Source organism: Manihot esculenta, chromosome 1 (assembly GCF_001659605.2).
Source record: "Manihot esculenta cultivar AM560-2 chromosome 1, M.esculenta_v8, whole genome shotgun sequence".
In the NCBI taxonomy this organism is placed as follows: domain Eukaryota; kingdom Viridiplantae; phylum Streptophyta; class Magnoliopsida; order Malpighiales; family Euphorbiaceae; genus Manihot; species Manihot esculenta.
The window spans coordinates 3,045,352-3,062,594 of NC_035161.2; the positions used below are offsets into that span (position 1 = coordinate 3,045,352).

The following is a 17,243-nucleotide window of genomic DNA, read 5'->3' on the forward strand; positions in this document are numbered from 1 at the left end:
CCGACTAATGGACTAAGTTATTTTTAATATCAACAGAATCTTTTGATTTTTAAAATTAAAAAAAAAAGAAATATAATAAAAAATATTAAAATAAAAGTAATTTGTTTTATGTTTTCATATAATTAATATATAAGTAACATTGTTTTTTATTTATTATTTAATGTAAAATATTATTTTCACATAATTAATTTAATTAAATTTAACTTAAAGTTCGTAATAAAAAAGTTAAATTAAACATGTACAATAAAAATAAAGTAATTATTAGCCTTTTTTTTTTAATTATTCCTGCTAAAAAGAGTCAGTAAGCAAGCTTTTTCTGTATTTTATGATTATTATTATTTTTTTGAGTTGATTTGATAATAAGCTTGAATATTAAAAAGGGAAATTGTGAGAAATAAATAAATAAATAAATATGGATACAAGTGTCAAGCAAATGAATCTGGGCCCTCCAGGTGGCAAAAGAAGTTATCACAACTCAGAACCTAAAAATTAATTGATAAAAGATTATTAAGTAAATAAATGAAAAGTGGCAATCAAAGAAAAAGGACAAAAGAGAGAAGTGTGGTGATGAGAGAGAGAGAGAGAGAATATGTAAATGTGTAATGATTGTAGTGGGAGCTGTTGCAAACGTGGGCCCCACCGTTGTCCCCTCCCCTCTCCTTTTGTGGTGACTCACTTTCAATTTCATCACTCCCTCACTTCCTCTCTTGTTATTATTAATTACGAAAAATTATTACTTAATGTCTGATAAATTTATTAATTAATTTTTTATATTAAAATTATTTTAATTTTTTTACAATATTTAACTATTAAAATTAAAAAAATAATTAATAAATTTTTTAAAATATTAAATAAATAAGATTAAATAGTAAATTTTCTTATTAATTATTAATATTAATTACTATTACTAATCAACCCCTGCAATGTAAATATTTGTGCTTTTATATTCATAATATTTATCTATTTTATTTTTTAATAAAAAATTAAATTTATTTTAAAATTATAGAGTAAAATTAAAATATAAAAATTTTATTTTTCAATCAAAATTTAATTTGAGAATATTAATTTTTTAATAATATATTTAATGATTGAAGTTCAAGTAAGAAAATTAAAAATGATATTATAATTAAGTTCCTTTTAATATTATATTAATTAATTAAATATTCAAAAGTACTAATTAGAAAATAAATATAAAAAAATTAAGACAATTGATTCAAATACACCTTAATTTTCATAGAAATTATATTTATTTATTTATAACACATTTAGTTTTTTTTCATCTAAATTATTCAATATTAAAATTTATTAGCTAATTAATTTAAATTTCTACCAGATAAATTTAATTAAGAGATTTTAGTAAAAAAAGAAAGAATCTATCTTATTATTTTACTTATTAATTTGTATAATATTAGATATTTATTGTTTTACATATACTATTTTATTAGTGAAATTTTATTTATTTATTTTATGATATTCTGAAATTTAAAAAATAGAGTTTATATGTGAGTAAATTTAGTATAGAAAGATTACGTTTTTTTTTATTATTATTTTTATTCTACAGTGATATATAACCACCACTCTATTATATTATAACCTATTCTTATTATTTAAATACGTACGTATAGACATATTAATGTATTTTCTTTTTACGACTATTTAATTTTTTTGGCACATATGCTGAACTGTAAGGTTATTAAACCTGCTTTTACCTCCCATTACATCACCGAATTAGACTATTTTCTGATGGATTCACACATGAAATTAGTTCGGTCTGCTTTAGTCACGGACTGAAGTATACAATATTGAGTCAGTCTATTTTAGAGAGTTCTAATGAACTTTGAGTTTACATTCTTTTCTAAAATTCTACGTCACCCTCGAATATAAGAAGTTGGGCGGTTTTGAGTTTACAAATGCAAAATTATATAATTACCTTATTTTTTATTTTATAAACTAAAATATTAATTAATTAAAAATGTTAAAATATTATTTATTTGTTAAATTTTACATTATATATATATTATTAAATTTATGTATAGCTAAAATTAATATGTAAAATTTAATTTTTTTATAAAAAATGTGAAAATGATCAATGTATGTGTGTCAAATGGATGAAGTTGTATGGGTACAAAGCTATATTTTGTTATTTTTGTAATTATTTATTTTTGGGTATCTAAAAAAGAAAGAAAAAAAAAAAAACTAAATTCTATCAAATACTGAATACCAGTGGCAGAGGGTTTTTCTCTTCCCTTTTCTCTCTCTCCATCTCTCAATTTACAGTTCAGGTTAGCTATCACAATCTCTCTTTAATTCTTATTACTATTTCGGCTTTCTGATTTTCCATTCTTTTTTGTTTTCTATTTCCTGTAATTTTTCTCTATCTCCGAACAACCTTTCTTTGGTTAGTTGCTGGAATATCTTTGGGTTATTTGTTTATTTATTTAGAAATTAAGTTACTTGTTGATTGTTGTACCTGCATATTGATGCAAATGCGTTTTCTGTTTTAGGGTTTGGTTCTGGATCCTTGACTCGATTGTTGAATGAGGGAGTTTCCGGATTTCTAGGGTTTTCTACTGATGGAACTGTTTACCCATTTCTCCTCAATCAGTGGGATTGCTTATTTTGGTCGTTTTTCTGCCTGTTTACACTGGATTCCGATTATTTGAAGCGTGCCAGATACAGATTTGGTTTGAAATACTAAGTGATCCTTTTACGGATTTGATTTGGGGTTTAATCTCGGAGTTTTTATTTTTTTTTCTTACCAATTGGGGTTTTTACTTCTTTTCTTTATTGGATGAAATCATATAGCGCTATGAATTGTCTGAAATAAGGGAAAGAAAATTGGAATTTCTTTTTAAGGCAACAGGCATTTCTTTCTGTGGAATTGGGACTTTGAAGGAGGACAATTTCATTACCATTTTCCAATATAAGGTTTGTCAGTTAGTAGTTTTTGCAAGGATGTTTCCTTCTGTTGTCAGTAAGAAATAAGCTTTTGCCCTTTTTTTTTCTCCCTTTATTTTTTTTTGGTGCTGGGAGCTTGCATAGATAGTAAAAATGGAAAAAGAGAGGGCATATGTAGAAGGGACCAACATTTGTATGGGTGATGAGGTTAACCCAGAAGACTCCTTTTGTGGTGAAATGGAAATTGAAGAGAATGAGATTGGAAGTACGAAGAATGAAATTCAACAGTTAACATCAGAAAAAGGTGAAGGAAGTAATGTGGTTTTCTCAAGAGAAGGACCCCTTGTTAGTAAAGAGTCAAGAAGGTGTGGTGTGTATCGTTGTGGTGCAAAGAAACTCAAGTCACATGCTGTTGTAACCGAGTCTGAGATTGGCAAGAAAGAGAATATTGGCCATGACAGGAAACTCACTAAACAAGACAGGATCGAGTTAGGTCGGTTGTTTCAGGGTGCAGTGAGTTCACATGATTGGGAACTTGCTGAAAATTTGATCCAATTGGCAGATCCGCAGACCCTCAATGATGCCTTGTGCATCACTCTGGACTCCATTTGGTTTTTGAGCACGCAGCAAGAGCTTAATGGGATAACTGGATTGATCAAGAAGATCATTGCTAACGGTGCTTATGATTTCACCAGAGCTGCTCTTAGGACATCTTTTCTGGCTTCATGTGTTTCTGCCTGCCAGAGCCGAACAATGAGTCTTGCAGATACCGTAACCGTGATGGCTCAAAGGTATGTTTTACCCAGACTAAACCGAATGAAAGAACTAATGTCCTCTTTTCTTACTCCTTGGGGGATGGAACAAATGGAGTGTGTTTTCCAATTATGTGGATATATTTGGAAGGCAGTTATGAGACCTAGAACTCAATGAATCCTCGTACATGTGTCTTTCCATGAAAGCTTGCTTTATTGTTATAACTTCCGTTTGTTTAGATTTGAAGTTCTGTGGTCTATTAATTTAATCTTATTCTTGTGTCAATTTATTATGCTTTTTGTGTGTGGTACTTTTGATGCATACTTATCATGAAACCTTCCTGCTTAGAGTGAGGGGCATCCTTTTCTTTTAGAATGAGAAGTTCCCCAGTATCATTTCTCTTGATTGACTTCTGTTCATGATTTTTCAATATCTTATTTATAGGCAAAATAATTTTCAGTTGTGCACTTTTATTTTGCAAGAGAGTATTGCTTTATCATGCAAATAAGTTAAATGAACAACTTTTATGAATGAGAGAAAACAGGGGGGCTGTTGCCAGTCACTTGGAGGTATAGAGATCAACAATAAACTGAACATCTTTTGGAATAGTCAGCATAACATTTCATGTTTTCCTGAAAACTTTTCTATTTCTGATGAAAATGCTTCTCTTATGGGAGATTTGTTGGAAGTTGATAGCTTTTATTTATGACAGCCTTTTTCTGTAGGTTTAGCCTTTTGGCCTTTGTTTCTACCTTCTATCTTACCATCATTGCTTGCTATTTTTTCACTTAAAATTAAGGTTCTCTCAAGTTGCCTATTTCTATCGGCAATTGTAAACTTTCTCCTTTTTGCTTTTTTAAGGTTTTATAAAAATTTTTAGAAGGGAAGTTGAAGTAATTCATAATTAGGTGTGAAGGATGAGTTGTAGTTTTTTGTTTCAAAATTTTCTTTGTTTTGGTGTTAAGTGCATGTATGTTCAAATGCTTGGGAAAACATGCATTTTTTGTTTGTTCAGCTTTTTTGTTTGATATTCTCGGTCCAGCTTTTTGTCTTACAGAAGCACTTGTTTACAAGCATTTCCGGCTCCTGAATATAAAATTAGCTTGTCTACTTAGTTATATATTATATTTAGGAATATTTGCTTGCAATATGCTTAACTAGATTTTCACATCAGAGTGGTTGACATTGCCCATATGAATATTTTTTCTCCATCCCTTTTGGTATAAGGCTCCTAGTCTTGTAATGGCTAAAATATTTATTTTTTTTACCTTTTTCTTCCCCAGTCCTCATGCCATCCTAGATCTATCTCTTGATCTCTTTTCTCCTACAATATCAATTTGCTCAACCTCTTATGCTTGTTGGTTTGTGATGTACATATTCAAACTCAATATCTTAATCATCCTTCTTTGAACTTTTTTTCAGTGTTGCCAACTTCATCTTCTTATGAATGCATTCATTTATTATCCAATTATACATTATTATTTATTTAGATTTATCTTATTACTTTCATAATTACCAACTAATGAGAGTATTACCAGCTAATTTTTCATAAATATTTTTTCATTGCCTAATAGTGACCATATATGTTATTTAGTTAATTCAAAGTTTTCTAAAACTTCCCCTTCAACTTAGCTGACAGTTTTTCAACCTTACTGGTCTCTGTCCTGCTTTAATTGTATGCAACATTCTTGCTTGTATGCATATAACCATATGTTAGAGCATACAGAACATGCTGCTTTCTCTATATCTCCCTGTTCCCTCTTTATCTGAAAATACTTGTATTTTCTTAGTACTTCTGTTTTTCTCATAATATTGTCCCCTTTGAGAAGCTTTTTGCCAAGTTTTGTTATTTTTTAATGTCATCAAAGTCTGTAGTAATTCCTTTCCTCTTCCAAAATTAAAGGATGCTGCAAAGTAAATAATAAATATCTATGTGAATGCATGATATGCATGTCTCCTTAAAATACTTCAATTTCCGAAGGCAGGGGAAAAATACTTTGGGACCCAGGAAGCATTATTTTTTCTAGTAATTTGAGGAGTCAGTGATTTCGCATTTGCATTTTCTACACCAAATTAAGCTAAAGAAAGGTGAACCTAGACACGGTTACGGATAAGTTTTCTTTGCTTTGGCATGCATATGATTTTCTTTGCTTTGAGTAATAGTTGAGGAATGTGCATGTGTTGCTGATCACACATCTGGTCACTTGTAGGAAAGATATTATATGTTGAAGGGGAAAAAAATTAGAATGTGAATATTTTCAGAGTGAACTTATTTGTTTGTGAATTATGATCCTAAGAAACTAAAGTACATATCAATTTCGTGCTTCATGAGTTACTGCAATTGTGCAGAGCAGTTAGGGATCTGGGAGAAGAGAAATAAAAGAATTATAGAACAGGTAGGAGAGAAGAGAACTAGAAAGGAGAGATAGAGTTGAGAGAAGAATAGACTGAGATATTTCACTAGAATTGCAGAATCTCTGAAATAGACTCTACAGCCTTTTGAGAGTCTTGGGTATTTATTTGGTAAACAAACAGCTGCATCAAGGGCTTGACAGCACTTATTTTCATGTAGACAAGATCTTGGATCACTTGCTGACTATTTCTGTTAATAGCAGTTTGCAAGATCATCTCAGGGGCTGCTATGATCTTTCATAGCAGGCAATTGACATTTCCACAGTTATTTCCAATGCCTGAAACATCCGTCAAAAAGGGATATAGTTTCTTCCTTTTTCTCCTCCAAATTTCTTTCTCATTCTTTTCGTGCGACTCATGACGTCAACTTCAATATACTACCACTAGAATTCAATAATGTTTCCCACTTCCTTCTTCATTAAATTCCATGTCTTCAATCTCAATCATTGCATTATCAGCATGAAGAAATCATTTTTTTCCAGGGCTTTTGAGATGCCTAGGAACAAGCATGATACCTCCATTGTTCAAGAACTCCATATTCTGAACAACACGAGTAATAGTAATGCCCATGTCATCTTGAATCCCAAGTTGAAAAGTACAATCTGATTAATCAAGGAATCAAGGCCTGAAATTTCCTCTTCCATCTTTTATTCACTACCATCCTTCATCCAATAATCAACATCAATAGTTTCTTGGACTGTGCTAAATGCTCCAAGTTTAATCTTGTGAACATCCTCTGATTCCATCACAGAAACAGAACTCCCTTGATCTCCATTTTGTGGAGTCAGGTATTCCTTTGGAGTCATAATTCCTTCACCTTTAACTCCGCTGGCTTCTTTGTCTTTCTGAAAAATTTTCTCCAAAAAGCCCTGTTATTATGGATCATAATTCCTTTCCGCCACTGCATTCTTTGATTAAGTAACATCTTCCTTGATCCCTTCTTGCAGGTTCTTGAAGTCAGCTCTCAAAATATCCTCCTTAAATAAAAATTTCTCAATTGCTCTTAATTTCATCATAGAACTAGTGCTGCTCTTGGTCCTTCCCTTGAGAATTCAGAAACTCTCTTGGAGTTGGCAAGATTCCCTTGCTGCGCTCCATTGATTTCCTGTCACTAGACTCTGTTTCTTTTTATTTGCCCCCCATAATAAAGGCTAACATTCGGGATTTTAACTCCATTACTGCATTCTTGGATTCAGTAACATCCCTTTGAATGCCCTCTTGCATATTCTTGAGATTCACCCTGCAGCACCCTCAACCTTTCTTCTAGTTTTGCCAGCCTGATAGCATCTTGGCTCACCACCTCAGATGTAGCCATGGATTCCGATTCAAAATGAACAGATTGCATATAAAATCCTCACCATCTTGTTCTGATACCAAGTGTCTGTCTTTGATATGTAGGTATGTTATGTTGTGTTCTCAATTCTCATCTATATTTTATCTATTTTGTTGGTTGATTTTCTTTGTTTTAGATATTTCATCAAGGAGGTTGTTTAGGTAATTATTATATTTGGAGAAAAAATATTGTGCTTAGTTCTGTGCTTTTAGAGAATATTTTGCATGTATGTTGTTGTTCAGAGCTCCAAATGCTACAAGTTCTGCCAGCACTGGGAGAATTCTCTGGCCTAAAATAAGATCTTCTTGTGTAGAAAGTTTTCTAAGTCTTGCTATGGCAAAATCATATGTAGGCAGCGAGAGTTGTTTCCTGTTTTGCCATTCAACTCAGTGATAGTAAAAAGGTCTAATGACCCAAAAAACCAGAAAGTTGGTCCAAACACCAAATATCAATTTTGGCTTTTGCGTCAAATCGTCAATTATGGCTAGCAGAGGATGCATGTGCCAAAGCACCTAGATGCTGGTGTGGACTAGCTGTGCAGAACACAAGAGTGGAGAGAGATGGAAAAAAACAATATTTTCCTTTTTGAGTAAAATGTTTGAAAATCTTAAGTGGTGGCTTCAACAAATTTAACAATGGCTAAATTCTATAACAATTTAAATGTCATGTCAGTAAGTTTTCTCTCATCTTATGCATAGAATATTAATCCATATCAGCAAAACCTTGGTGCAAAACCTTCTTGAGGCTGGTAGTAATTAGCATCAATGTTGAAGTAGTTTGATATAATTGATACAAATAAATTAAAAGAAAAGCCATGATTGATGTTTAATCCAGAGTTTGGATTCTTTGGGTCATTAACCCAAGTGAAAATAATTAGAGTGCTGGACTAGTTGTTGACAGAATATATACTAACTGATACTTTGGGTTTTAGCATGGGCTGATGTACCGTTTGTTTTGCTTTGCATGTTTTATCAGGCTGCATGAGCGTCTCCAGGAATGCAATGGGGATGAGGTCTTGAAGGCAGAGGCTGGTGCCAAGGTTCAAAAGTTCACTGAATGGGCTTTGAAATGTATAGGTTTTCATTCTCGTTGCCAGGGAAATAGGGATAGAGTGAGTCATAACTCTGCCATTGAGATTCAACTTCAATTATCTGCATTCAAGACATTTTTAGACCTAGCCGGCAATCATCTCACGGGGAAGGACTTTACAGAGGCCTTTGATGCAGCTTGTTTTCCTCTTACTTTATTCTCTAGTTCATTTGATCCTGGCTGGGCATCTGGGATATCAGCTACTGCAATCCAAGGATTGTTGGGTATGCTAGTTGAAGGGGGGGCTGACAATGTCAACCAGTGTTTTCTTGAAGCCTCTCGTTTTGGAAGTACAGAACTTGTGCGCATCTTATTGCAGGTAGAAGTTTTTACTTTTCAGGATGACAATTCAATTTGTTTGTCTTTTTTTTTTTGTGTACTTTTCTTGGGAAAGAAAAAAAAGTTTCTATTTTTATTTGGACAGAATCTTGCAAGTTTATTTCAGAGGGCAAGAAATATGGTTAGGATACTGTTTAATATCCATGTCCAGTCCTCTGCAATTATCAATTACTAGGTGGTGCTAGTGGTGATATGAAATGCTTTTCCATCTTTTAATAGTTGCAAATGACTTTTTTATGGTAAAGAAAAAGGAAAATAGGAGCTGAGGTAAACACTTGTGGGAAAAACATTGTAGATATATTGTTTTCTTTTTCATGTAAAATTTAACAAATGGTGCTGGCTGAAAACAATATGTGATAGGCTCAGGATTGGAGCCATTGATTGGAAATTTTTGTTTGGTTATGATAAAGAAAGTAATAGTTAAAACAAAAAGAGATAGGCAGAGATTGAAAGTTGAATTACAATGCTGACTTTTTTATTTGCAATGAAAGATTGCATTTACTCATGCTTAGGGACTCTGTTTATTATCTTTTGTTTAACTTGCAAAAGGCTTTTTGCTGGAACAACACTAGAAAAGTTGGAGTTATCATCTAAGAGTGATTGAGCCTTTTGTTGATCACATGACTATGCTTAGATGATATACAAACTTAATGAGTGAGCTAGATAAGTTATCCAAAGATTGTAGAGCATACACTATAAATGCATGCAAACTAGGGGTGTGCGGTTCTGGTTCGGGTCTGCCTAGGAGTCAGAACCAAATTGAATTGGTACATTTCTGTTTTAGTTTTTTTATGTTTTGATTGGTTCTCAGTACTTTGTTTCTGGTCCAGTTCAGTTTTTGGCTCTTGAAACAATTTTAAACAATTATTTCTATGGAGAGTCATGCTTGAATTTATTATTTAAGCTCTAAAATTATTAAATGGGTTGTTAAGCTTTCTTCTTAGTTATAATCTTCGATTATAAAGTATATATACAATTTAGGATTATGCATGTTATATAGAATGATAGTACAAATATATTTATACCCTTTTTAGCTGTTTCTTAAGCATTTAATTTAACTGTAGGGTATACATGTAATATTAAGAATTGAGCATATATATAAGAATTTAAGGGATTAATGCGTTTGTAACTAAATTATTAATAAAAAGGTATAAGAATGACTGATGATACTAGGTTGTATATAATATATATAATAATTACAGTCTGTGTCCACATATATAAATTACAAGTTTAATTGCAAATAAATTATTATTATATTGACAGTATATCTCTAAACAAAATTATAGAAAAATTTATGTACAAAATAGGTTCTTCGTTCGGTAGTTATCCAATATGGTTTCTGTTTGGTTCTTACTGAAGTAACAGACATACTTAAATAGTAAAGTACGTTTTGTTTGTTATGGGTTTTCATCGGTTCGGTATGGTTCGGTTTAACCATGCACTCTCCCAATTAGCAAACCGGGGTTTGCTAGTGAAAACTTAGCAGGTAAAAGGGTTGTGTTTTTTCCTGAATTTAAAGGATGGTTTCCTTCATATGATCCTTGAAATGTATTGTACTTGTGAACCAGTATATATGTGTGTGTGTGCGCGTGTATTTGTACAGTCTGCCTGATTAGAGTGTTCCTCAAACTTATTAGTTAGAAAATAGAGGAATCCCTTTGAATCATAAAATATGGTTCTGCTTGTAGTCTTGAAACAATTAAGATAGTAGGGAATCCATTTGATGCTGTATTGGATAGATGGGGTCATTAAGATTCCAGAATATAATCCATATAAAGTAAATGTTTTAAAATTTTTTAGTTCAGATCTCAGTTTGTATATTTGAAGTAGCCATTAACCAAAAAACATGCAAGTTTTTGGAGCATGAATTAGCTTCTAGTGTTTGTATCTATGAGAATATGTTGGCCAAATTTGTGTTGGTTGTTTTTTACATGCTCTGATGCTTTAACATGTGTCCTTTTTCTCCTGTCTCAACCTTCGATTACTTTTCAATCTACAAAAGGCATCCTTTTTATACATTTGTTTCCCACGAAGAGAGTGGGAGAGGGAGAGTACTTGAGATTTTGTTGATGCTATCTAAATTGAATTTACTTATCATTTTTGCTTATCTAACATGGGATTTGTCTGTTCAGATTGCCCAAAGGAACAGCTTGGATGTTGATGTTGATTTGGCCCTTGGTTTTGCTTCTCATTACTGCAAAATTGGTACAATGGAATGTCTAGTAGAAGAGGGAAACGCTATAGCTTTCTTAGGCCCTTTGATGAGAGCGGCAGAAAGGGGCTGTATGCAAGTTGTTCAGTGGTTTGTGAACAGGGGTTGCCGTGACATGGAACTCTGCCTTGCCCTTACAGCTGCCACTTCTAGTAGCCAAGTTGATGTTGCTGCATATCTGCTTCCTCATGTACCTCAGCATGTTCTTGCTGCCCTGAGTATTGAAATTCTCAAGGCTGCTGGTGAGCGAAGTGGTGGGTCACTTGATGGAGTGGCATTTCTCCTTCGTTCTGATTTCTTAGGTGATCCTGCTGCTTCTTATGCTGTTGCAGACAGCATTGCTAGGTCAGACGACGAGGTTGTTGCCCCTGAGCTGAGAGCTTTTCTTCAGGAGCACTGGTCAGAGGCAGCTTTCTTGGATGGATTAAGACAAGGTCAAGAACATTACATGAATCTAGTAAGGATTTTAAAATGGGGTGGGTCTCCTATGTGCATAAGAGATCTGCCAGGCCCTCTAAGGGTGGCAATCGCGTACCTGCCACTGTATAGGGAGTGTATTGCAGCAGGTGGTAGTCTATTTTCACAAAGGCTAAGAGGGCAGCTTGTCGAAGCCGTGAGAAGGTTGGGAGGTGGGTCTTTAGAAGGGGTGAGTCAGGGCGGAGAGCTTCTGGCTATTTTGGAACATCACCTTCCTCCATTTTTGGTTCGTGCCCCCACCAGCACTGGCTAGAAGGATTTCACCGCAGAATTTCACAACAGTTTTCCCCTTTGTACCTCCTTATATGCTATAGACAATAACAAAAATCTGGGCAGTGGTTAAGGTGAAAACTTTTTAAGGTTTGCCAATTTTCCTTCCATAATTTGGTTGGCTAAATTCCTATCATCGTCTCTGCAATCTCTATAGCATATATCATCTGTGTTAATGGATAAGCATGTTGATCTGTAATGTATAAGACACAGAGCAAGTATTGTCACAAAGGGTTGATATATGGTGCGAATGTATATTAGCCAAGTATTACTCTTTTGTTATCTCTTGCTTTTCTCTTATTTTCTTCCCCATGTATCACTCATTCTTATGCATCTGTTGCCTCTTTAACTCGCATATATCTTTCGGCTGGATTTGCAGCCTTCTTCCTGTTTTGCAGCAAGGCTAACTCATGAAGTCTTAAGTTTCTAGCAAGTGTTAAAAGCTTGCTTGTTAGGGAATCTGATAAGATCCATTTGTTATTTTTTTCTTGGAAAAATCGTTAGAATTTCTTTTGGGTTAAGATCTTATTGAGAGGTCTCAATGGAAATAAGAAATTGTTTCTTTTATCCCTTTTAAGCTATCTATACATAATATCATGAAAAATGAATAAAATTCGGTATTAGGTCTAAAAAAATATATAAAAATATCAAGACGTGTGTGTTTGAAAGAGAGATCATTTTGAGAGTTAAAAAAGCTTTAGCTATATTTTTTTATTTGGGCAATTAAGTAATTTTGTGGAATTTTACTTTAAAAATAAATAGATTATTTAAATCAAATAAGGGATTAATTGAATTTAGCATGATGAGAAATAATAAGACGAGATCCAAGGTAATAAGATGAGTACGAGAGAGGTGATCAATAGAGGCATATGTGAAGTCTTTCAATTTAAGCCAGCAATGGTAGGAAGTACTAAGATGGCCAGTAGCGGCCGCAGCCGCAGCCGGAGCAGCAGCCGGCTGGGTTGAAATTTGAAGTGGGTATTACGAAATGCATTTGAGAAGCATGTGCGGTGGTGCAAAAGAATGGTGTTTCACATGGCAATTGACCAGGAGCCAACAACCACTATGCATATTTGTTGTTAGAAAACAAATCTATGGATGGCTATTATATTAGGGTTTTGGTGTGGGCCATACTTTCCTCATAGGGGAAAGTAACTACACACATCTCAAAACTATTGTACGGCCGTACAAATTTTACTTTCTATATTCGAGGAGAAAGGTCTGTTTAAAAACCATCAAAATATAACATTAAATTAGAATTTTTAAAATTTAAAGTGCTATAAATTTTCTTTACTATAAAATTCAGAGTGTAAATATATAGTATTTCTTAATTTTCTATGTGATTTACAAATTTAGCTAAGCTTAAGTAGTTTGTTTTTATATGTTAATTTGGTGAAAATTTCAAATTTTTAAAATTAATTATTATTACAAATTATATAATTTACTAATATATATATATATATATAATTAATTAATTAAACATGAAAAAAGTATATTATATGATTAATGATATACATTTTCATCAGTTTTTACTATGTAATATTTAATTATATAATATATTATAAAAATTAATATTTAATTATAAAATGTAATTTTTCTAATTCAATTCAAAAAATCCAAAAACCATACTCACTCCAAGATGTTGAGAAAGCCAAGATTTGAAGATAAATAGAAAAACACAAAGTTCAAAAACAGCGTGTGGTCAAACAAAGCAATTGACCAAATCATGGTTACATGTCCTTATCCAATTTACTATGTAATGTATGCCATGGTGTCGCATCATCATCTCCACCTCCATTCTACCATTTTCTTCTATTTTTAGTTTTTTTAAGGTTAAATATATTAATTTATTTGTTTTTCTTAAGCATAATAATTTAATTTCTAAAAATTAAAATGAATGAAACTCATATTATATATATGGATTAAATAGAAAATTCATTTTAAATGGCTCTTTAAGAAATAATAGAAAATTAAAAGAGATATTAATAAATTGATGAATTTACAATTTAATTACTGGATATTGTTATTATTAATAAGTCAGTATTTATATTTTTAAAAACTTATTAAAACGTTCTTATTTTTTTTCTTTATTAATAAAATAATCGTTTCATTTATTTTTACCGTTAAAAATATAGTAAAATATTAAATTGCCCCCTTCATTTCCGCTTTCTCCTTTTTTTTCATTAATTTTTCTTTTTCTTTTTTTTTAATTTTTCTTTTTATTTTTCTTTTTTTTTTTTTAATTTTTCTTTTTCTTTTTTAAAATTAAGACGAGATTTTTCTTTTTATTTCGTTAATAAAAAAATCAATAAATAAAATTTTAACATATATGAAAAAAAAATATTTTAATAAATATTTAAAAATATAAATACTGACTGATTAATAATATTAATATTTAAAAATTAAATAAAAAATTTTATTTAAAAGTAAAATTAAATTTTAAAAATATATATTTTTTATTTTTTATTTATTTTTAACTAAAAAATTATTTCAATAAAAAAGTTAAAAACGTTTTAATAGACTTTTAAAAATATAAAAATTAATTTAATTAATTATAAAAACCGACTTATTAAACACTGAGAATGTAAATCTCAGAACTGTTATCTTCTTTCTTTTTTTTTTTTTTTTTTCTTTCTAGATAAAGAAAGAGAAATACAAAATTTGTATGAGAAGAGAAAAAAACTGGTGCATATCCTTTTGAATACATTTACACATATGTAAAGCTCATATCCCTTGCATTAGTAGGCATGAAAGCCAAGATCATTAGCACTGCTAAGATTCCTATTGGAAGCAGAAGCAAAGAGAAAGGTGGTGGAGGCAACGGTGGAAGTATCAATGGAAGGATCAATAGAGATGCTGTGAGACAAATTAGCAGAACAAATGATTCCAAGCTGAAATAGCTTGCTGAAAACAACCAGCTCTTGCCATTGCCATGGGATATTGATCTTTGATACTCCATTTTCCTTCTCTCTACTCTTTGAGAAGTTGCAGGAGTTTGGTTTGTGAAAGTTACTTTTCTTGATCTCCCTTCCATTATGTTGCTTGAACAATGATCTTGCAGATTGATTATGCTTCTTGAAAATCTTTTATCTGATTTAGGATGTTCAAAACTCATTTAAATCTTGGTTTAATCATCAAATCACAACAACCCCAGATGAGATCAGTTTCTTCCCAAGTAGAAATTTCCACAATGCCACAGATCTCTGCCTGTGATTTCTTGAAATTGATTAATGAATGCACAACCAGCTAAGTTCAAACCATGAGATTTGGTCTCAGTAGTTGCCAAATAAAGCTTACTGGATTCAAATCACAAACATTGAAGTTCAGCGCAGATTGGGAAATGTGGCTGGAGCTTGAAGATAGATTGCAGTTCCAGATTTCAAAGACTCCAGAATGCTAATGCTTCTTGTCAGATAACAATGTGGATAATTGCAAGGAATGTAAATCAGATTCAAACCCAATGTAGAAGAACTCTCTATGTTTACATCAAAATCCTATTGTATCTTTCTACCTCTTTCTCAGGAAAATCTTCAACTTCAGTACAAAGAAGCTTCTTCACCAATTACCCAACAGAAAACAATCAGAAAGGAGGAAAGATTGAGTCAGTTTTAAGATATTTATCATGCTTTATCATACCCAGAATCAATTAAACCTAGAAAATTAAAACCACAAGCAAATTCAATATTGATACCCCTTTGCTTAAATCCTCTGGCATGCAAAGCTAAAATCATTTCACAAATTCTAAGATTAACATACATCAAAAACAAAAACAAGGATTCTTTTTCAATGAAATATCAAAAAACCCAAAACAACAGCAATAAATATAGAAGTTCAGGAAATAAAAAAAGGACTGAAATCAATAATACCCAGAAGCTAAAATCTAGATAATCTTCTCATAAAATCAAGAAAACAAAGAAAGATTATAAAAGAAAATAAGAAATATAGAAGATGGGTAGGAGCTAAACCTGTGATGAAGATGAGATAGATGGTACAGTTTTTTTGGTGAAGGTAAAAAACAAAGAGGGAATGCAAAATAAAAGAATTCTCTGATCTTATTGAGATCTCTCTGTGTCTCTATATTTGTGGGTTTTGACCATCTCGCTTCTTAATTCAAAGGGATGAAAAGAAACAAAGGGAAACAACAAGAAGGAACAAAAGAAAGAAATGAGAAGGTTCCAGTTTAATGGAATGAGAAGAATTTTGAAGGCTTTTTGGTTTCTTTCACTATTTTTGTGTAATTATTACTATTTAAATTATGAGGATTGATACAGCAGAGAGGCTGGATTCAGTGAATTTTCCTTTTGTTGAAGTGGGACAAGCTGACATCCAAAGTTGCTGGTTTTGGAAACTAAGGGCTTGTCTGTGTCTCCCAAGGTTCACCACCCCTAGTGCTCCTCTCTCTCTTTGCCTTTACCAAAATCCTTACACCTAGCTTTACCACTCCTTCTCTTATTATTATTATTATTATTATTATTAAGAAAAATTACTATTTAATTTTATATTATAAAAAAATTTTTAATTTTATAAAATTATACTAAAATAATTTTAATATTTTAAAAAATTTATTAATTAGTTTTTCTATTAATTTTAATAATTAAATAATTTATTATTTAATTTTTAATTTAAAAATTATTAATTAATTCATTTTAATAAAAAATATTTTAAAAAATCTATTAATTAATTTCTTCATATTTTTTATACTAAGAATATTTTATTTTTAATAAATAAATAAATTAATAAATTTTTCAAAATATGCAAAGATATTTTAATATATTTTTTAAATTTTAGAGATTAATTAATAAATATTCAATAATATAAGGATTAATTAGTAAATTTATTTTATTATTATTTATTATTATTCTCTCATTTAGTTTTTATCTAATTTTTTTTATTTATTTGTATTTTTAATTTAGTTACTTAATTTTAATTTGTTTTTTAAGTTATTTTAATTTTAAGTTAAGTATAAAAAATCTCTATTTTTATTCAAAAATTATTTTTAGAGATTATTATAGGAAGTATATAAATTACTATAAATAAAAAAAATTATTATAGCTTTACCACTTGATTATTATTATTATTATTAAAAAATTTATTTTTTAGTTTTTAACAAAAAGTTTAATAGATAATATTTTTATTTTAAAAATATAGTAAAACGTTTGATACGTTTTAAAAAATCTATTAATTTTAATAAAAAATTTAAAATATTTTTAATATAAAAAAATTAATCATACTTTTTATAAATCTGAAAAATCAATTAATAAATTTTTTAAAATATATGAATTATACAATACTTAATTGCTAAAATAAAGGGATTAATTAGTAAATTTTTTAAAATTTAAAAATTTTTTATTATATTTTTTAAAATTAAGAATAAAAATTAAAAAATCAACCAATAAATTTTTTCATAACATAAAAATTAAATTATAATTTTTTTGTTATTATTATTTTTTTATTTTATTT

General features: G+C 30.6%; 2 protein-coding genes across 3 annotated transcripts; one reads left to right on the forward strand and one right to left on the reverse strand.

Annotated features, from left to right (window-relative positions):
* Positions 1–2,158: 2,158 nt before the first annotated feature.
* Positions 2,159–12,065, forward strand: LOC110624391 (ankyrin repeat protein SKIP35). 2 transcript variants are annotated; one of them, XM_021769503.2, is made up of 4 exons: positions 2,159–2,282; positions 2,505–3,689; positions 8,372–8,804; positions 10,957–12,065. In XM_021769503.2, exons 2-4 carry the CDS (start codon positions 3,052–3,054, stop codon positions 11,764–11,766), a joined length of 1,881 nt encoding a protein of 626 aa, XP_021625195.1. In that variant the 5' UTR covers positions 2,159–2,282; positions 2,505–3,051; the 3' UTR covers positions 11,767–12,065. The 2 variants fall into 2 exon arrangements, with proteins under 2 accessions (XP_021625195.1, XP_043809207.1); XM_043953272.1 differs by lacking the exon at positions 2,159–2,282 and adding an exon at positions 2,313–2,398.
* A 2,381-nt stretch (positions 12,066–14,446) lies between these two features.
* On the reverse strand, positions 14,447–15,722 carry LOC122723229 (ARGOS-like protein). The gene has a single exon (XM_043954798.1). The coding sequence runs from the start codon at positions 14,896–14,898 to the stop codon at positions 14,491–14,493; it is 408 nt and encodes a 135-aa protein (XP_043810733.1). The 5' UTR covers positions 14,899–15,722; the 3' UTR covers positions 14,447–14,490.
* Between the last annotated feature and the right edge of the window lie 1,521 nt (positions 15,723–17,243).